This window comes from Thunnus maccoyii, chromosome 15 (genome assembly GCF_910596095.1).
Source record: "Thunnus maccoyii chromosome 15, fThuMac1.1, whole genome shotgun sequence".
Classification (NCBI taxonomy): domain Eukaryota; kingdom Metazoa; phylum Chordata; class Actinopteri; order Scombriformes; family Scombridae; genus Thunnus; species Thunnus maccoyii.
The window spans coordinates 15,502,453-15,525,494 of record NC_056547.1 but is presented as its reverse complement, the minus strand read 5'-3'; the positions used below and the strand labels follow the sequence as shown (position 1 = coordinate 15,525,494).

Below are 23,042 nucleotides of genomic sequence, written 5' to 3'. Positions count from 1 at the left end.
TCTCTTTTTCCTCTGGTGCTGAACGGACAGCGGTGGTTGGCGGCTGGCTTGTGGCACGCGGCGCTGAAGGGGAGCTGTCCGGTGCTGAAACCACGGGGCACGCGAGAAACTGTTTGCTGGGAGCTGTGCGCGTGGTGAAGACCAGCGGTTTGGACCGGGGGAAAAAACGGCCCCTTTCCTTGAAGACAAACAAACAAACAAAATAATCTAACAACATTAAAAAAGACGTTTTTACTGGAATTTTCGCCTTCCATGTTTAGAGGGAAATAGCCATACAGGAACCGATTTTTATTTATTTTCGACCTTCCAGAGCTCCACAGGTCTTCCAGTGGCGAGGAGTCGAAAAGGAAAACTGACAATTTTTCATTCAAGGATCCAACAGCTACGAACAGAGAAAGTCTGATTGACAAACGTGAGCAAAAAATAAACGTTAGATATGCTAAAAATACAGAAACACGTGAGGAGCCATTCATTTCTCTGATCTTTAAAAGCCATGACCCAGGAAACACCTTTAATCAAGTGATTAAGCGTTTCATACGTTCACGTCGCTTTACACCTATAGGTTTTTGGGAAGTGGTTGGAAGATACAGAGAGTGCGTGTATTTCGTATGTGTGTAGGAGCAACTATACTGTCCCATCATGCCTCGGTCTTTCTTGGTGAAGAAAGTCAAGCTGGACGACTTTTCGGCCGCTGAACTGGAGAGTTCATATGGACACAGCCGAAGAGAAGAACTGAGTCTGCGATTCCATCATCATGACAAAGGTTAGTCATCCCCCCCACCCCCCACCCCACCTACCCTACACACACACACACACACACACACACACAATGTCTGGCATACAGCATCAAGGGCATTTTTTTATCCCCAGATTTAAAGCATTAGTCATGACTGAGAAGGAGGAGGGAAAAGGAATTACAGGGTCAAACTCCGGTGACAGCCCAGAAATACACCAACTGCATGCAAATGCTATTCATTTAAATTTTCTTTTTTCTTGCAAAGATTATTTACATGAAGCAGTAGCTATTATGTGGTGAAAGAGATCAGAACAGAAATATGCCAGGATGTGAGAAAACACACACACAAACACACACACACACACACACACACACACACACACACACACACACACACACACACACACACACACACACACACACTCAGGGCTATAAAAGAGAGAAATATTGTTTAATGTGATTAATGTGTGGTACATCTTAACCCTGTCCACAGCCAGGTTAGAGGTCAAGACATTGCACATGGGTTCTCCTCAAAGGCACTTCAGCAGGCCAATCTATATGTGAAAATATTGAATTTCCAGTTTCCCATATAAAGATGACCTAACTACAGTTATACTCCTGGCAGAGTAGCTTGTAAACACATTTTCCCTTTTGGACAAACAACAATTTATCACATACAGTAAAAACAAAAAATTCACATCTAAAACATGTATGAAAATGATGTGAAATCAAAAGGCCCATATTTTAATTTCACACATGGGCTTTTCAGATGTGAATTTTTGGCATGACATAGGCAGTATCCTATTACTAATAGCCAATAAAACTGTATTAGACTTTAAATTTAACATATAACTTTAAATGTGTCACATTTTGATTGTGATTTCAACACTCTTATTACCATGAAATGAATTTTGATGATGCTACATGATGTGAGAATGATTCATAGTCCTTTGCAGTTAACAAATTAACACATATTCAACTCGCATTTTCTCCATAGAGAGGATGAAGACAGCTGATTAACAACGGGGAGCCAAAGTGCTGAGATCGTTGCTGAAAAGCACACTAAATAATGATATCAATATGTCAGCACCACACTCGTGAACTGGGATTCTCTGTTGCTGTTTCCCACTGTGTTATTCAAATCACTTTCTTCGCAGAAGATGCTAATTTCCTTCTCAGATTGATGCAATATTGCCCAGCTACACAAACGTTAAATGATTCCCACGCATGATCCTGAATACACGGGAAAAATACAATACAGAGTCAATGGGAATGTACTGTGAGTCAAACATTCACTAGAAAAGTATTGATGAAATACTTGTCTAGAGTTTCTAAATGGAAGCTGACAGGCTTATATTTGGTTGTTGGTGTCTGTTCTGGAGGAATTAGGAGTTATAATTCTGAAAACCACAGCAACAGGAGCTTCACGCAGTGAGGGGTTTAGGACTTAAACAAAGGTAGAGGCCTTTTGTTAAAGCTGAATTAATATTTTCCATACTAATTCTTAGATGTGAGTGTAAACAGGGCAGCTCACAGTCATGAACCCTCTGACAAAAATGTCCCAACTGCAAAGCTCTTTGAAGGTTTTTAGCCCCTTTTCGCTAATTATTTTTACATTTCCTGAATGGTTCAGTCCCACTGATTACAGTACATCAACCCTGTTTCCGGCAACAGCAGGCAGCTATTTTCAGCAAAGAAGCTCTGATAAACCCACAGTGTGCTGTTCAGCATCAAACAGCAGACAGACCAAATTAGTGACTAGCTGGTGAATGTTGGACATTTGAAGACCCCACATTATCTCAGAAGTTTGTTTAAACCAAATGAGTATATGGAAGAACTTTATAGTTTGGTTTCATCATGCAGCACCAAAAAACTAACACAAAACAGGAGAGTTGACAAACACAGCATCAACAAAGTCATCTAAACTACGTAAATACAGTTGAAAATAGTTAATATGCAAATATTGCAAAATATTGCAGCTTTACTCTTTATATTTCTCACTTGGTTGCATCTGTGGCCTCCCTATAATTTTGTTAGCTATATTTACTATTCCCTGCAGTTACTGTCTATTCCTAGCATTCAAATTTCCGTACCGCATGACCATATTGAAGAATAAAATGCTTTAATATTGGTCTTGTTGCCAGAAACACAACTCTAGCAGGAGTGTTGCTTTTAATCTGTTGGATTAATAAGGCAATTGTTTGCCCTAACAATTTTATAACAGGATTATATGCCAAGGTTGTGTGTTTGTCAGCTTATTTTGGAGGTCGTCTGCCCCCTAGTGGCCAAAAATCAATTAATGCAGCTTTAAAGAACTAAAGAAAAATCATTGTTGTTGCTGCACAGGGAGAAGTGTGTAACACTGATGGTGCAGCCTGGTGGTTTTCACATTGTACCAAGGTCAAATGTGAGATGAAGAGATCCCAGGTGCTCAGATGACAGAGTGAACAGGGAAACATGGAGGAAGCAGTAGCAGCAGCAGCAGCAGCAGTGTGGCAAGCATGTAAAGACTAAGACTGCTATCCCTTGTTATAAATATAACAAGAGTTTGACTGAAGCAACTGCAGCTTGTTGCACACACACACGCAAACACACACTGCTGTGTTTCTGTCAACTCGGCACATTTCCCAGGCAGCTTGCACAGCTGAGTGCACAGCATCACACACACATACACACACACACACACACACACAGAGGAAGCACTCTGTGACCTACAAGTGTCCAAAGCACACAAGTGTGTGTCAGTTACTGCTGGTTTGGATCAAAAATTAAATTGTAGCTTGCAGCTTTTCTCTCTCTCTTTCTGTCTATCATTTTCTCTGTCTTTCTTCCTCTTTCTAGTTCTCTGTATTTCAAAGACATATAAAAGAAGGATGGCTGTGGTTTGGCAGACTGTTTTAATCTTTAATAAGCATTTAGAACAGCCATCAGCGCTAATGCTACTAAAGTACTTTGAAATGAATACAGAATTGACACAGCCAGACTGAGACAGTTGGAGGGAGACAAAGACAAACAAACAGAGACGGCACGCAGACGCTGAGACGCACAGCAATTACCATTCACAACACTTTAAAAAGAGGATACCGCCAGAACGGTCATGTTTAATTGGCAGGGATCATAGAGAGAGCTTCTGTGAGGAAAACACACCAGCACAAATTTACACTCTAAAACCAGGTACTGAGTTTGCTTTTTTATCTCTGTGCTTACTGGCTGTCAGTCACACATGCACAACTCAGTCTGGTCCTTAGTACCTTCACAGCAGAGTAAACAAATACATCAATGGAGGAGGTGGCATGATACAAACTGAATACTGTAAGAGAATATAATTGGATAAGCTAAGCCATTTTTTCCAGGAACCAAACTCAGGTCAGTCATAGTCCTTATTCAATCTGTCCAACACACAGGTCCAAAGCATTGTGTTTTGGCTGGATTGGCATTAAAACAGGTATAGTGATTATAGTGATTCTTAGGAGGATGAATTCAAAGCTTTCTGTGACCCCCTCCTTTACTGCAGCACCACATTCAGCCCAACAATTTTCAGTTGCACACAAGAAATATAGAGATCTATTGGGCACATTGCCATAACATCTACTGCATCTAAAGCTCCATGAGCTTTTTCTTAAGCGCCACCCTCAGGACAAACTTCAACAAAAGTCTTCATTGTATTTTTCTTGTTCCGCCCAAAACTTAGTCATAAGTATGGCGAGATATAGCAATTATACCAAATTGTTTATTTTAACATGCCATATTTTATTGATAGTGATACTGTTGTATCTATATTTTCATGATAATAGATATCAGATATCAAACTCTGGCCTAATTACACTGACAAAAATGTTTTTCTTGGTTGATATTTTAAGTAGAATGCAACATTGTTAGTGCATAAAACTTTTTGAATTCATTACATTTCCGTCATTTAACAACTGTCCTTCATTAGGAGGAAATGGTTACGAGAAAAGAGGTGGGGTTTTCTTCCCACTTTGCGCTTTTTTTGTTCATTTTTCCCAGATTTGCTTAAGGAAGTTTTAATACTAGTCCCAGTATTTGGTATTAGTGGGATTTGTCCCATGCAGTGACATTTTTTTCTGTTAATCTTTGAAGGGAATGTGAACATCTGCTGTGAAGGTTCCCTTGAGCGAGGCCGTGACCCCTCCTCCAGTGGAGCTGTTCATTGTCCACCAGGAGATGTCAAGTCAAGTCAATTTGTATTTATATAGCCCCATATCACAAATTTACCTCAGGGGGCTTTACAATCTGTACAGCATATGACATCCTTGATTAAAATAATGAAATGCTCCCCGAAAAAACCCCTTTAATGGGAAAAAAAATGGAAGAAACCTTAAGAAGAGAGACAGAGTAGGATCCCTCCTCCAGGATGGACAGACATGTGACAGATGCTGTGTGTACAGAATAGACCAGATAGCAAAAATACAGTATGGAAATCAGGATGACAAAATTATAGGTAGTTTGATAACATATATGAGAATATGTTATCAATACAGAATTCTGTAGTTTTACTGGGACGCTGCCAGTTTGAGTGATTGTGAAGCTCTTCATCCCCAAGACTAGTGCTGCTCTTAATCAACTTTACTTGGTTAAATAAGGGTTCAAAACTTTAGTCATGCTCTATAAAACAACACGCACACACACACACAAACTCACACACACAAACACAGTATTTGTCCCAGAGTGCAACGATTGAATATTCATGATTCTTCTCTCTCTCTCTTTCTCCAACTCGCTCTCTCTTTTGCCTTCATTTTCTGTCTTCCTCTGTTGCTCTGTCTTAATTAAATTCAAAACGTTAAATTAGCATGAGAGCTGTAAACAGCATTGCCAAACCACCTAACCACAATCACCAACATAACATCACTTTCTCTCTTCTACATCTCTTCTTTCTTCCTCTCTTTCCATCTCTCTTCTCACTGTGCTTCTTCTGTCTCTCTCCGTTCCTCTATCTCTGTCTCTTGTTCTCATCATATTATCGACCAACTTCTGAGCTTTTCTCAGAACTGCATCATGAAATTATATTACCAGCAGTAGTATCTCCTCTGCTGCCTGTGTCTAAATGCTCAGAGAGTGCTAATTGAAATGGAGAGCTATTGATCGGCATAGATCCACAGGAGTCATGGCGGTGGGGTATTGGCTCGCAGGCTCTCCTTGTGTCTCTTAGAGTTCAGCCTGTTGAACGTAGAAGCCAATAATAGAAATAACGAAGCAACTGACATCATAACATGGCTACAAATAATTGATTTCAGGGTGCCCTTGAGCAAAGCACTAGACCCTCCAGCTGCTGTAATAGAGATGCTCTGTGTGCAGCAGTTGAAGTCTTGGCACCTCTGAGGTGTCACTGTGTGCAGCTGCAGACCTGTCAGGAAGGGTGCAGCCGATGAAGAGCAAGTGTGCTCACTGAACCCTCCTATGAAAAATAAAGAGTTCCCACTGTGAGGAAAGTGTCTCCTTGCTGGCAAAGACATAAAAGCACTTTACTACCACTATAAATACCACAACTGCTCCTGCCTCTTCCCTTCTCCTTCTTCACTTTATACCATCTCCAAAAATGGTTGTGTTTTAGACACGCTGTAGCTTGTATCTGGACTAGAATTGTGTTCCCCTGTGTTTCCTGTATCTCTTTGTCTCACATGTGTTAATGGGAAAACAAAAGTTTATCTTAAAATATAATGCACATGCTGATAATGTGGTCCTGAGGGGTCCAGTTGATATTTAGAAACCAGAGACGCCAGACTATCGTCAGTAATGTTATCAGGAGACAGCATGCTCTGTTAATAATGAATGAGCTTCGGTGAATGAGTTTGATTTGTGGCCTGTGTTTTTACAATTATTATAGGAGATCTGTTTAATTTTACTGGTAGCAGTAATATCTTGGAAAGATTTTTTAAAAAGTTTTTTGGATCATCAGGGGCTCTGTAGATACTGAAATGGTGTCTCTGCATAAAAGAGCAGCTCTAGGTTTTGGTTTTTTGGTTTTGGAGAGACTTGTCAATACTCACATGTCAAAGAACAGAAATGACGAATCTTGTAAAGATTTTCAAACCAATCAGTTTCTAATTTCCAAACAGTCACCCTGCTGTGGGCAAATTATTGACCTCTTCCTCTGTCTCTTCAGGTTATGTCAGCGATTATCTGAGTCCGTCTCCTTATGATGATGTGGTGGGAAGTGACTCATCTGTCATCTCTAAAGTCCCTTCCCCGAGCCACTCGTCAATCATCTACAGCCGCATTGATGACACCTACACTGGCATCCATGGCGATATCCATGGTGATTCGGACCAGCCGGACAGCCCACGGTCTGAGGTCTCGTCATCAGCCGGCGGATACATTAACGGGGATGCAGCCGTGAGCGAGGGCTACTCAGTGGACGCATTTTTCATCATGGACGGACGATCACGAAGGAAAACTACGGGGAACCCCAGAGGAACCGCCCAGAGGCACACCTGCAGCGAGTGCGGCAAAACCTACGCCACGTCCTCCAACCTGAGTCGGCACAAGCAGACGCACAGGAGCATAGACAGCAAGATGGCCAAGAAGTGCCCCACATGTGGGAAAGTCTACGTGTCCATGCCCGCGATGGCCATGCACCTGCTGACCCACGACCTCAAGCACAAATGCGACGTGTGCGGGAAAGCGTTCAGCCGGCCGTGGCTGTTGCAGGGTCACATGCGCTCACACACGGGCGAGAAGCCGTTCGGGTGTGCGCACTGTGGGAAAGCGTTTGCTGACCGGTCAAACCTGCGCGCTCACATGCAGACGCACTCGGCCTTCAAGCATTACAAGTGTAAACGGTGTGACAAGACGTTTGCTCTCAAGAGTTACCTGAATAAGCACTACGAGTCGGCGTGCTTCAAGGGGGCGTTCTCCCCTCTGAGCTCACTGGGAGAGTGATGGGTTTTCTTTTCTTTATTTATATCTGATTTAATGGCCTCACTCCCTAATTTTCCTGCTTCCCCCAACAAGAACAGCAGTATGCCTGAGCACTATGAGGGGAGGGGGAGTGTTTTCCTTGCTAGGATCATGAGGCAAAAGACAAACAAAAATAGATTGATGACATGTCCATTTTTATCAAGACCCTTCTAATCCCTCTTTTGTCTCCTCTTTCCTCATCTGGAGGTGGAGTAAACCAGCTGGTACACATTTTGGATGCCGGATTTAGATTGTCACCTGCTTCAATAAGACACATCCCCTTCTTAGGCTGTTTAAAGTATCTGTGAAGATAAATAAAGCACAGCACATCTAGCTCATCATTTTTGAATAAAACCTAGATCTATTTATGTCCATATCTATCCTCATCATTCTTTTTTTTTTTTTTTTTTTTGGCCCATGACAAAATTACACTGAAGCACAATTCCTCTCCCATCTCTTCATTTCTCTGTGACAGGCATATCACAGGAATTTAAAGCATGAATCACTTCTTCAGTTTTCTTGCAAAGAGATTAAATGAACTTTCATAGATTATGCTTTTTTTTTAAAAAAAAAAAGAAAAAACAAAACAAACATTCATAATCTAAGGATACGTCTGGTATCCTGCATCTGGCGAAACTGACCTTGGACTGAACTTTTAAAGGGATAAAGCATCAAAAGAAAGAAAGCACATGATATTTGTTCTCCGCAAGTAAACAAAAATACTTATAATGTTTTTCATTTACACTAGTGACATGCTATACCTGCTATGTCTCCTTAGGCTACTGACACAACCACACTGAACTGTGAAGAAAATATGATGTACAAACCTATGATAACATGGTAGTACAGGTACAAAGGGGAAACAATGCTTTTTGGGGAATTTTTCTTTAAACCAATGTCTTAAATGGCCAGAGAAGCTGTTTTATCTTTTTAAAAGTTATTTTTGGCATTTGTGCTTTACTTGACTGTAAACAGTAGAAAGTAAGAGGGAATTATGGAGACAAAACTGGACTTCCAGTTCATCAGATGGCCGGTAAACCCCACTGAGCCACCAGGGTATTCCTCAACAAACAGTGTTTTCCTATAAACTATAAAATCTAATGTTATTTATTTTTACTTTTCAACGTCAGACGAGGAGACAGACATTAAAAATGTCCTGATTTTCCTCAAAAGGTCAAACCTTTTTCAAGTGTTGTAAAATAGCATTTTATGTTGCCAGTGGGCCACACAGTATTCAACTTTGAGGTTCTTTTATTTGTCTATTTATTGCCTAATTTATTTATTTAATTTATTTTTTTGTATATGTATTGATTTGCACTTTACTTTGTTACATTACTTCGTTAGAGTTCGCCTTTTGTTACAAATATGCCAAAGCATTTGACACTTTCTAATTACCTTTTTACTTTCGTCCGCCACTTTAATTATAAAAACTTACTGCATGCAAAAAATAACAATAGCCTAATAATGGAATCTATGCCAATTTTATGAATCTTTGGGATAATTTGCCAACACCTCTTAGATACAGGCAAATTAAGCAAATTTCTGTCTTGGGCAATATTTCATTCATATCCGATTGAGCAATAATGCATGATATTTTTGAAGAAGCGCGAGTAATAACTGCTTGTAACATCTTGATTTTTTCAAGTATCACTATTCTATGTAGTTATGAGACATGAAATTTCAGGGAGTTAGCAAACCAATTTAGTGTTAAATACGGAGGGTTGATTTAAGAGCTCTATATTTACAGAAACTGTCACTGCTGTGATTCTTTGAGGCCTTCTCCAGTGACTGAGTGCGTCAGTTTTTGTGATTGTTAACTGTGTGAAGAAAATAATAGAGCAGAGAGTCAACTTTCCAACCTTGCTAATTTAGTATGCCCAAAATATTTCCCCTTATATAGTTCTTTCTTGCGATCAGTAGCTTATTGACAATTATGTGTAAGCTTTGAGCTGTTGGGGCTTCCAGGGATTCACACAGATGGCACAACTCCTTTAGATGGAGGGCTCTGGGTTGGGTCGGGACGGGTCTTTTTGTACATGGTTTATGCACTGCCTGCCTCGTATTATTATTCTAAAATATTGTAGAAAGTAGAGGGTACAACTGTAGGCCTCTGGTGCTGAAACATGGACGAAAACACAAAGCCAGAACGAGAATTATTGGGGGGTTTTGGCACTTTTCTGCTGTGGTTGTAAAATGTTCCTGGTTCTAGATGTTGAATCAGAGAAAACACAGCTTAACATCTGTGGTGCTGAACGTGTTGCTCTTTTACCCTCAGTAGGCCTTGATAAAGTCCCTACTCGTCTTTCGTGAGATCTTAATGTTGAGGGAGAAATTTCCTCGCATGAGTTGGGCAAAATGAGTGAGCAATCACAGTCTTGAAATCTATTAGAGGATCAGTTTTGCTCCTTTGCTTTAACTTCGCGAGACATTAATTCACAAATTGCATGTCAGGACCCTGGAGCTAACAATACTCATTTAACCTGCACAATGTCAGGATGTTTTTCTGTCCATCATCTCTGGCTGTTGTGAGGTTGTTATGGTGATCCCCAATGTAATTATAAGGACTGTTGAGAGCGACGAGAGGACGTTCAGTCAATATTTCAGCACCAGAGTGCATTGACAAACACTTAGATTCTACTATGAACTACTGTAGCCTACTATAGCCACAATCTAGTTTACCTATTCTTATATAAAAGCACTTCATCTTACGAATTATATCTTACAATTTTTTTTTTTCAAAGTTAGTAGCACAACAAAAGAGTTTAGATTCAGGTAGACAATGCCTTGTATGTAGAAATAACCTCTTTCTCCTTTTTCTACTATGATGAATCAAAGGAAACAACAACAATAAAACAACAAAGATGCTGAGATAACACTGGATGCGTTGTCCTTAAATGACACATGAAAATATGCTTTAAAAGTGACACATGGTGTAAAACCAACATCCTCATTACATGTTGTGTCATTTTTCAACATATCTGTGTGAGCATCTTCACCACACCTTTTTTTTAAGGGCGAATGAAAACTCGACTATTTTGCGGCAAGAGGCCTTGTAAATAAGCACTGATGTGACTTTGGAGTCCAATTATTTCTACAGATCTGTACAAAGTGACAGTGATGATGATGATGATGATGATGACGATGATGATGAATTTTTCTGGAGCTTCCTGCTTTGTTCTGAGTTCTTCCTCTGGGTTTTTTTTGGGACCTCCAGTGGCAGTTTGAAACAATGTAAAGCACAAAGACAACACTGGGCATTTTGTTTCACTTCCTAAATAAAAACTAGGTTTAAAAAGTTTGTGTGTCAAGATATGTTTTTCTTTTGTAAACACGTTAATCATCATTTATATTTATGCATTCTTCAGTGCATAACAAACATTTACTTGTCTATTCCTTATTGTTATTAATGACTGCAGTTTCAGCTCAACAGTCTGATTATCCAAAAAAAAAGTTGCCTATATAGCTATGCCAATGCAGCTGGTAACCATTTAGAGATCTTTCTGATCCTGAACCTTTTTTCAGACGTGTATACTACTTTAAAGGGGCAATCCAGTGAGTTATATTATACATTCAAGAAGTCGGGGACTCTCAGGAAACATAAAAACCTAACAGAAAGAGTCTACAGTCATGCTAGCGGCTCTGTGAGGCTGTACATTGGCATTGCGATGCTTTGAACAACATGCTAGCAATAGTAGGCTAACATGCTCACAGTGACAATGCCAATGTGTTGATGTTTAGCAGGTTTACCAACTAGTTTAACATGTTAGCATTATAAGATTAGCTAATTAGCCCTAAAATAAAGTACAATTGAGGTTCATAGGAATGCTTTTAGTTTTGCAGGTATTAAGTCATAAAGCAAAGTATTGGACACATTTAAATGTTTACCTGATGGTGGTGCTAGATGAAAAGTTAATGGGATAACCAGAGTTATTACATTTCATCCTTAGTGGAACATGAATATCTGTACCAAATTTCACAGCAATCCACCCAATGGTTGGCGAGACATTTGACTCAAAACCACAAATTTGAAAAGTGTGTTGGCACTAAAGGAAAAGTAACCATTACTTTTGATCATCCTCTGGGAACCATTAATGGTCATCTTCGGCTGGGAACCTTTGATGCACGTCATATCCTGTTTCCTAATCTTCTTGTCATCTCTCTGCTGTCCACTCTCAAATAAAGGCACAAAATGGCTACTTTAAAAAAAAAAGTGCCAATCCATTCAGTAGATGTTGAGATGTTCCACTGGATAAGTAAAAGTTTTGACCTGCACGAGAGACAAAGTCAGGGGAAGTCTTCCTCTGAAAGACCATGAACGTTTGTGAATTTCATAGCAATCCATTCAATAGTCATTGAGATATTGCCATTGCTAGAGCTATACCGCCAAGATAACATGACATCATCAGGGTTGACAAAGCTCCTCCAGAGCCACAGAGGGCATTATACAGCTGTTTTCACAGGCTGAGTACAACTCTTCAAGATGGGTGAAGTGACCTTTATGTGTAAAATCAGTGGAGTGCCCCTTTATGTTCGAAGCTATTATGCAAACACTATAAAGACCTTCAGAATGATCTTTACGGCATCTACACATGACCTGGTGAGCTGTGAGGCAACAAGGACTATTACAAAAGGGCACTTCAATGCAGCTACGCAGTATTCATACATTATTAGCATACTGATACATCATCGTGTCAAGAAACTGCATGGGCACACTGTGAATACCTGAGTCAACAATAATATAATAATAAAAAAATAATTTGTAAAAGTTTAATAAATGTTGTTTTTGGCTCCAGTGCTTTCATTACTCTGTAAGTGGTTAATTAGTGTTTTATAAAACATTCATTAAGATGATTTGCCCGCAGTGTAAAAAAAACTGCAACTGATTATTGTTTACATTGGTCCCCCCTCTCTCTCTCTCTTTTGTTTTACCCTGTGGCGACTGTGCAGAGGTCAAAATCTCCAAGTGACTGTGTGTGTGTGTGTGTGTGTGTGTGTGAGAGAGAGAGAGAGAGAGAGAGAGAGAGAGAGAGAGAGAGAGAAAGATTTTAATTGCTTGCGTTCAGCCCCATACGTGAACAGGGAAGCTGATGTCAGGGCAATGTCTTTAACCTTGACAGCATTGCAACACACTGTGTGTGTGTGTGTATATATATGTGTGTGTGTATGTGTACATGTGAGAGCATTTGTTGGGATTTGCTTTGTTTGTTCAGACAAATTAAATCATTTGTAATTAGTTGGATCATGGAGTTAAGTGTTCCGAATAGTTAAAAAGGTACTGAAGTTATAATTGTGGACATGAGAAGCCACTTTGGATACAATCTAATAAAGATGTTGACAATAACCAAATGTAATAAACTTTAACGACATGCTGTTTCTACAGTGCAGTAAATGTCACTCGTAAGGTACAACCAGTTTATAAAAAATATGATTTCTGTAATATTTTAATCAGCAATAACAATAACACTAACACTCACAATGAAACTATGTTAGGTCATTACAAAAGCCCCTTTGCAATAATCACCATGTAACAGCTGGAACTAATATGACAATATTTTGTGCGGAAAAGACAAAACAAATGCTTGTATTAAATGGCATAGCATGTGATATGGCACAGTACATGTGTATGAGACACATGGCTTACAAAATGTCACAAGCTGCAGTGTACAGCACATGTACACACAAACTGATTAAAGTGAACTTTCAATTTAATTAAGTGTGTGCATGTTTTCTTGAAGTGCAAGTGTGGTTTAATCAATTAGGCTATAGACAAGAGAAAAAATGGGGAAATACTGGAGACTTCAGCTGTAGTTTGTCTCGATTTATCATAATTTCTGCACACTAAACAGCTTGTTTTCCTAAAATACAGTCTGGCTGAGAGTCAAAAGGTTTTAGTATGAAAATGCAGGAGATATTAGTTTAAAGCTGATTGAGGAACATCTTGTATGTGTGCATTTTATTGGTATGTGTGTGAAGAGATTTTTGTGATTTCAAGCATTTCAGACCCTGTATATTAGAATCATGTTGGAGTTTTGTTGGTGCAAATTTTATTTATAATTTGTAACACTTACAAAAAAACTTAAATAAAACAACACACATACACAATCCAACCTTTTGGACACATGACACCAACAAAAACTCAAACAAAAACCAAGTGTCGGCCATCCTCAGCATCAAGCAGAAGTGTCAGAGACTTTATGTGATCATGTGTAAAGGAAATTTTAGACAGCCGCTATAGAGTATCTAATTTTCTCAACCTTGATACAGTTCAGTGCTTCCTTGATCCAACCGTTAAATTAAGGGGTTGAAACTCACGTATTTCCAGAATAATACAGCACCTACTCAGTAATGTAGTGAAGACCTTTGGCAATGTGACAGAGAAGTTAACGTCAAAGGGAACAGCAAAAAGCACTGTAAATGGTTTGGGAATAACTGTTGTATCAAAACCATTTTGCAGTGTTTCAAATATTTTAGTCCAATAATCAGATAATTGAGAACATGTCCTGAGCATGTGTAAAAGATTGGCAAGTGAGCCCTTCCATCTGTTGAAAGTGTCTTCAATCATATTGGTTTTAAAGGTTTGTTAAACATTTGTTTTGTCTGTGTTGTTACTGTGTACACACGGTTTAATGTTGATGTCAGACTTGATATTCATTATACTGAGTTTACCAAGTTTAACCCAACCAGGCTTTATCAGACAAGAATCCCATCACATTAGGTTTATTTTCACCCGTCACATGTTCTCAATGGATTCCAGTGATTCTCATTCAAAGGCTTCTCAATAACACCGTAACTTAGATTACTATCAGCCATACAGAAGACCCCATTGACTGTGATTGGCTACCATCTGCCAGTACTTTACTTCTAAAGATAAATGACCTTCTATTATAAGGTGATTGATTTTCTCCTATTGCTCCTAAAGATATTGATTTTCTTGTATTGCCTTTGGTCCACTAATGATACTAATTCTAATCCACTGGACCTTAAAAAGGCTTCCTCGCTGTAATAGCTACTGTCAATGTGTTTGTGTGTGTGTGTGTGTATGTGTGTGTGTGTGTGTGTGTGTGTGTATGTGTTGTACAAACATCTATGAAGTCCATACTAGCATTATTTTACTTTGTGTTATACTCTACATCACATTAAATCAGTCTGAACCACTATGGATCCACAGCAACAGACGCAACATCACAGCCGGTTTAATCGAAGAGGAAATACAGTGAAGAAATAAAGGAAGAAACGAGTGAACACAGAGTTTTATCTACACAAATAGTAGGATACATGTTTACACCTACAGTTGCTTAAACTGTGAGGTCAAATCAGTGGTTGGTCGGATAAGTTGCAATAAATTTGCTTTAAATATCCTTGACAGAAATTGACGGAAGATTTTTTTTGGAACATGAAACTAATGCTTGATCACTTTATAGAGGATCTGCCAATCAGACAAGTTAAGGAGGGCAAGCTGTGAATCACTGGGGAGAGTAAACAATTATAGGTAAAACACAAAGATAAGATAAGAACTCAAATGGGAAATGGTTCAGTAGTTTAGTATTTGCACTTACATATAGTTGGAATTTAAAAAGGAATGGTCTTTTTTTTATCTCAAGTATGTTTTGTAAGCTCCAAAAACACTGGATCCTACATTTTCCATAATGCAACTCAATAGCATCTCTTATTATGATGATCATTATGACTGATTAGATCATCAGGGTTAATTTTCCAGGCTTTAGAAGGCTCCCACCAGAGCCACAAAAGAGATTATACTCTACAACTGTTTTTACGGGTCGAGCAGTTTGAGTAAACTGAACTTAATGTGTAAAATTGGTTGAATGCCCCTTTAAAAAAGTGACTCAAACTTTGGTGTTATCACTTCTTGTCTGTTTTCTGACAATATGGTCTGGTTCTTCTGTGGGAACAAACTGGTTCTACAAAACTGAGCAGCATGTTTTATATATTGGAGCTCTTTGTTGTGAATAATTAGGGTTAGGGTTCTCATTCTATTTATTACTTGGTTTAAATAGAAATATCATAATACAACCTCATATATTTGTATTAAATGGATCCTTGACACCTGACTATGTTATGAGAGACGTCACATTTTATACCATACTGCCAAGTCAGGAAAAAAACTCATCCAACCCACAACTACAGTATTTACAGTGATCGGTATTAACCAACTAAATACTCATATATAAATACTCAATACCAAACAAAATGGACTTCATCAGTATGCAATAAGACAGAAGAAAGACAGAGAAAATAAGAAGAAACGTCACACATAGAGAATATTTTATTTATTGCCCAGAAGCATTTAAATATGCTAATTCTTGTTTCCCATGATGCTTGACCTTCTAGCCTTCAGCAGGTGATGGGTTTAAATAGTTCATACACTGTCCCTTTGTAGTTTTCACCTTAAATCATTCATAAAGCAAGAAGCCTGTGAAACTCAAACCTACACAGTGTGCACCATAACTTATCAGACAATCCTATATATTGGACCTGACCTAGCAAATAATTTGGAGTAAGAGAAGTTATACGTATAAAAATAAGATGAACGAGGCTATGAGGAGCCTGTTCAATATAAATCGCTTCTTCATTATATGTCTGGAAAATAATCTTTCCTTCACTTTTATGAGTAAGAACCATGTCCCCAAGCAATCTTTGATTTTACAATCACTGACTAAAAACTGCCTTTACACCTGTAAGATCTCTGGGGTGTAAGAACTGAAAGCTCACCCCACAGTGAAATGGCTTTCAGATGCTCCTCAGTGATTTGTCTCTTTTTAATTCATGTCTGATATCACATGCTGCGGTGTAAAGGAATGGGAAAAGGGCCATGTCCTGAATGATATACCCAGTCTGCCAGGATGTGAAGGGCAGATTTGAGTACACATTGTGGGAATACCTTGAATTTAAAAAATGTTATTTTATAGGCCTACTTTCTTTAATAAATAAAGATTTCACAGTGGATAATGAGGATTCAATTCTGGATCTTCTAAAACTCTTTCACAGCTTACTAGAGTCAAAAAGTAGTTGTGAGTTTGCCTCAGCTATGCACTAAAGTAACATGTGTATTATGTTTATTTAATGCTGAGTCAAAATGTTAGCATATACTGTATGTTCTTGTTCATTACACTTTCAGTCTTTTTGAAAACATCCTGACAAAAAATTGAGATACTGAGATGCTGTAAAAATCCCGAAGCAGCCAGTGAGTTTGAAAAAGCCTCCAGAAAGCACCAGTTGTTCCAGAAAATGCCCCAAAAACTACATATGTTTACGTTCAAGTGGCAAGCCCTCTAGCAGCTGTACAACTTACAATATGACTCTTGTTCTTCAAGAGCAAGGAAGAAAGTAATGAAATGTTGTTATAGAGCTTCAAAGTCTAAAGGAAGCTGGGCTGGTTGGACTTTGAAACGAAAGATTGCTATTTGCTGCCTGTTTCCGACTGAAAGTCAGGTTCAGGCGTTCTATAAACAGGTGGTTGTTTTGACAAAAACAACAATCTTTCCCTTACCCTAACTATATGCTCTTTTTGTGTAGACTTAACCAAACCTTAACCATCAATCAGAAAACAATTAAATTTTCGTAACAGTTATTTGTAACAGTTATGGAAGACAAATGATGTCCCACCAACATACAGTACCAGTCAAGGTTTGGACACACTTTCTCATTCAAGGGAAAGTGTGTCCAAACTTTTGACTGGTACTGTATGTTTGCGACTGTTGTTCTGGAGAACAATTACACACAATATATTCTGTCATTACATTTGGAGGACTTTACCTCGGGTTATTTTTACGTTGGGAATAAACAGAGAAAAAAGTTCTATCTGCTATAATTTTACTGATTTAAAATAGGATGACAGTTCACTGTGTCCACCATGTGGCTTTGCCCTTTTCAATCCAATGTTCATGCTTATCCCAACCTGCATGAGCTTCATTAAATAGACTCTGGCTCAAGTGTCACATTGACATATTGTAAAAAATAATGATTTAGAATTGAAGAATAAAGAATGCTGAAGATATACCTGCAGGTCTGTGTGTGCATAGTTTAAGATTTTAGCATAAAATCTTGGAGTATTATTTAATTTTAAGTGCAGAGGTGAAAATATGAGAGAGATAAAAAAAAATGTATGTTGTGTCTTTTAGCTGAGCTGGTTGTAATTTGTGCTGGCAGGACTTCAGTAACACCTTCCTGCCGTGGGTTATGTTTACCACTGAAAAAACAATCTGTATGTACATTTTTAAAAGAAATATGGATATTTATGCCTGATGATATCACGGTGTCATTTTAATAGGTCCTTCGAGGGCAAGTGACTTCCACTGTCTGTGTGTATATGTGTGTGTGCTCAAATGGATGAATATGTATATAAGCTTAGAGTGTAATATCACGGATCACCAATCTGATACATGTAGACATATAGAGGGCTTCTTATACACACACATATGCACATAAGCATCTGTATGCAAACACATGCAGCACAAAGGCTGTATGTACTGTATGATGGACACACTCACACATACACAAAGATATATTTAGTTGTGTTAGTGTTGTTAAATAGCACACACACACACACACATGAACACACACATATACAATTCGCCCTCTCAGAGAACTGAACTGAATATCATCAATTACCAAAGCAAAACTGTTTTAGTTATTAACCAAAGTGTTCCTTGTGTTGAATGAAAAACTCATACAGCTAATGAAAATCTGCACTAGCTAGTGTAATTTCTGCCAATGTTCATTTAATATTTATTTATATATACATTTAGCCAGTAACTTCTCCTATGATGTGTCTTTAAAGAGAGGTTTCGTGTCTATTTCCAACTTAACTTCATGAAAACATTTTACTCATTTTATGAAGCATTCATTAACAGGTTAAAGACAGCGGTGCAGCGGAGTAAGCTAACACGCACAGGAAGAGAGGAGAGAGCAAGAATAGAAGATGAGAGGAGAGAAGACAGACAGAGATAATGAGACAACGATGGAGAAAAGACGGTGCAAGTCAGAGAGGCAGTGAGGAGGAAAGAAGTGTCAGGAGGCGCTGAAGAAACTCAACCTGAGCTCTAAATGGCTCCTTAACAAGAGGCTGAGACAGCAAAATGAAATTATACACACATATACACGGTCACATTCCCACACACACACATACACAGACATCCACAGGAGATAATCAAGAGTTCATACTTTATTGTTTTGTGCATGTGGACAAACATGCATGTTCACTTGTATGATATATATTGTACTGCGCACACACACACACTTGTTTATGTTGCATTTGTGTGCTCACATTGCCAGCATGCATGTATTTAATTGCTACAAACGTGTTGTATGCAAACAGGTACATCCCTACTCACACATCTGCATTTAACACGCTCACAAACACACACACACACACACTTTATTGTATCTATGGTCAAAGGATGTTGATATGCATAGCACACACACACACACACGCACGCACGTACACTACCCCCCCAACACACATTTAGCTTCACACATGGTGATAGGTCTTTTAAAGGGGTGTTTCACACCTCATCGCATTTCAATTAGTAGGTAAGGCAGACACACACTCTCACAGACACACACACACACACACACACACACACTCTCTCTCTTTCTCTCACGCACACACTGAGCTTGACAGTCTGTCCGTTGGGTGAAGAAGATTCATTTGGATTCTCATCTCTTCTCCTACCGCTTCCCGTCTGTATGTGCCCTTTCTTTTCACTCTCCCTCCTTCTCTACTGATCTCCTCCCTCTCTCTCTCTCTCTCTCACTCTGTCTCTCTCTCTCTCCCTCTCTCTGTGTCTGTCTGTCTGTCTTTCTCTCCATATCAATGTGAGTGACAGTGGTTTGACCTCCTGGGTTGTCAGGGGAGGCTTGAATAGAGGCCTGAATAGAGGAGTCTTTCGCTGGTTACAAGTCTGCTGAGAAAGAGCTGTTGGAAGGGTAAAACCTGCAGGCACCTTTCCTGCAGGCACACAGTGTACATACAACAATAACACTACGGTGCAGTTTGGTCAGGAAGTCATTTGTCTCCAACATTGCATAATATCAAAGTATTATTAAAGGTAAATTCCCCTGCTTTTGTAAAACAAGACAGCAAGATTCTCTAAATAACTTTATTTGGAGGTAAAACTGAAAGTGAGTCCATCTGAAATGTTATTCTGAGCACAAATATGGCAAGTGTGGTTGGTTCAGTGACCAGGGTGTCAGTCTGTAAACTGTGACGGATGCTTGCAACACTTTGAGACTGTCCGCCCAACAAAAAAAACAGCATCAGTCATTCCTTCAAATGTCCGAATACGACCTTTGTTTATGTTTATCTGACAAGTGATTGTCAGGAGCAAAGGTGGAAGTGGCACAACGCTGTTATGGAGTGACAAAACCTCACAGGGAGCAGTTTGGGGTGGATGAATGGATCAACAGAGTGGGACTTTAAAGCAGCTACACTCAAGATTTTTATTTTTACAATGTATCAAATGAAAATGTGCAATATGAGAGGCATCACTTTCAGATATTAACCAACAGAAAATTCTCACCCGACTCTTCATAGTGAGTTTCAGCTTATTGTTTAGCTGTTTTGGTTCACTTTCATTATTCTCATAGCGTCATTTTTGTGTTCAGCAAGCAGCTGTTCTCAGCACTAAAGCTCTGAAAACCCACTGTACACTACCTGCCGAGCTCCAATTGGCATATAGACACAGTTATCAATGAACATAGTGGAGCATTTAGCAGAGAGCGTCGGGAGTTGATAGAGACCAAAAACAGAGCCAAAAGAGAGTTAATACTGGACTTTTGCCAGCTGGCAAGGAACACAATGCCAATTGAATGATTATGTTGTTCCCTAATTGGTGTGTATATAAGCAACTGTTTGCTGACTAGTTTGCCATACCAACTTAAAAGGTGATGATATGTCAATGTTGTGTCCAAAACTTGTTCCTGCTGCTCCCAAGTGGCCAAAAAGTAAAGTAGTTATCATTTATTTGATAGTATATAGTTGAGAGTCAGAAAATGTGGGGAGAGAGAGATGCAACAAAAGTCCAGATTTGAACCAGTTACAAAGCAGTTACATGTTGTACATCTTAGACCACTAGTTTACCATGACAAGCTCTTAAGAAGTTATTCTTTTAACCATGATGACAACCATGAAGCTTCCTTCTCCTTAGGAAATGTTTTAACCCTAACCATATTGTTAATTAGCTTAATCTACAAGTCTTACCATAGTGGTGGTAGATCAAGAGACAGTTATATGAATCCTATTTGTGATGGTGACTTTTTTTTTTTAAGGCACTGACAAACAATTAAGGCATCAAATCAGAAAGTGTCAATATGGGTCATTTTCAAAAGCATTAAGAAATAATATATTTTGTTGCTTAGTTTGGATACTTATTATTATCATTTTACCATTTGTCTTTTTTTTTCTTTTGAATAAGTTTGGCTGTTTGTCTGTCTGCTTGTTTGTTAATGATGTTGCTGCTTGCCCAGATCTCAACAAATGATAGCCACAACAACCAAAACAATATCCAAGTTGTCTCCGCTTTCTCATCTCTCTGTGATGATCCTCATCCTCAAACTGAAGTCTGCCTTTATTGAGAAACTCCTCAGTTATCAGCTCGGTCTGTAATATTTCACAACACTCTTGGGAGAAAAATTCATCCTCCAAGGTAGCTGCGGGACGGTGAACAAGACAGTTGCCGTCTGTGCTAAAGCAGAGCAGCATTGTAAGTCTGATCTCATATGACTGACAGAACAGGTAAGAGGGAACAAACAGAGGTCACCCAGAGGTCAAGAAGGAGTATAGGAGCTGTCTCTTATGGAGTGTGTGTATGTGTGAAAGAGAGACAGAGGATAGATTGGGTATAAATTGAATCCTTTCCAATTGGGGAGGTATTGTGTGTTCATCACCTCTAAAACACACTTGCACCTGCCCCACACACACTGTGAGGGTAAGACGGGTGTTAAGCATGACAGGAGAAATTGATTCAACCCCTTACTCAATACACACACACACACACACACACACACACACACACACACACACACACACACTAACACACACACACTTCACCCTTTCCCTTATCTTTAAGCCACCATCCTCCTCTCATCTCTGTCTTCTATCTTTCTTCATCCCTCAGACTCTTCTTTATAGACATCCTCTGATATTTATTTTCACTTCTGATGCGACCGACAGTGTCACAGCTCTGACAGGACACTTGAGGCTGTAAAATGTTCGCTTCCCTCCTCTCAGCACGTTACAACAAGCAGTGTAAGATGTTCCTCAAAAATGTATGTTGTGTGTACATCATTGAATTTTCAGGATTTCCAGGAGGGTGCATCATGTGAAACCCTGTTCTGTTGCTTCTCGCACCCACACAGATTTATTGTTTCTTTTTTTTTTCTGTGAGAGAAAAAAAACACCATTTATGGCTGATAATGTTTTTTTTTCCTGTAATCTCTCTCTTTCTCTAATGTGTCTTTTATTGCACCACTACAGAACAAAGCCCTCAGGCGCTGCACACACACACACACACACACAAACATACATATACGCCCTCTTTCTGTCTCACACACACACATGTACAGGGCACATACTGAAACATAAAGTATCTGTTTGGCTTGATATAACAGATCACACAATATGTAGGACACACACACACACACACACACACACACACATACACCTACTCATGTGCACTTGCATACTGTATATACACACACGGGCTTTGATGTCATTGACTAACTGTGCCGGTGAAGCACTAATTATGTGTCGTTTGTCAGTTTGCTGACAGTCGCTCACGCAGAACAATAACTGGTTGTGTGTTTTTCTCTGGTTTTATGAGCGAGAGGCTGTATTTTACAGTTAGCCTTCGGCTACCAAGCAGGCAGACAGACGAAGGAGAAATGGAGACAGAAAGTGGAGAAGACAGAGAAACCAGACATTGCAAATAAGGGAAGACAAAATGGCTCTCTGTATGTGTGTGTGTGTGTGTGTGTGTGTGTGTGTGTGTGTGTGTACCCTGTTGCCAGTGCTATTAAAGTTGTATTGCACAGTGCTTTTAGAACATCGACCATCAGCCAAGCAACTTCAGCTAATAATTTTTTAAAAACCTCTGTGCTTTGTGCATGTCAGGGCTCCTCCCTAATGTGTGTGTGAGTGTGTGTGGGCGGTGTAACAGTTGGGATTGTCGGCCTGTATTTGTGTAAGATCCCCCAACCCTTCTTCATACTTCTAGGGACACACACATGCACAGAAACACATGCACAAGCCCCTTTCAGACATATATTGCAGTCTGTGAATGCTCTGCTGATTTTACATGTTCGCATCATGTCTAAAAAGGATGTGAAAAGGAAATTTTTCTATAAAAGTTGCTCTGCCTACTAAGAA

At 39.2% G+C, this 23,042-nt stretch overlaps 1 protein-coding gene across 1 annotated transcript; it reads left to right on the top strand.

The window, feature by feature from the left end:
* Positions 1-510: 510 nt before the first annotated feature.
* Positions 511-7,932, top strand: LOC121913521 (transcriptional repressor scratch 1-like). Its single transcript, XM_042436183.1, has 2 exons — positions 511-763; positions 6,864-7,932. The coding sequence occupies exons 1-2, from the start codon at positions 640-642 to the stop codon at positions 7,637-7,639; spliced, it is 900 nt and encodes a 299-aa protein (XP_042292117.1). The 5' UTR covers positions 511-639; the 3' UTR covers positions 7,640-7,932.
* Positions 7,933-23,042: the final 15,110 nt, after the last annotated feature.

Bases quoted from the DNA above. Each gene is read 5' to 3' on its own strand.
- LOC121913521 (XM_042436183.1), top strand. From the start codon at position 640: ATGCCTCGGTCTTTCTTGGTGAAGAAAGTCAAGCTGGACGACTTTTCG. The intron at 764-6,863 runs GTTAGTCATCCC...CTGTCTCTTCAG, and splicing joins ATTCCATCATCATGACAAAG to GTTATGTCAGCGATTATCTG.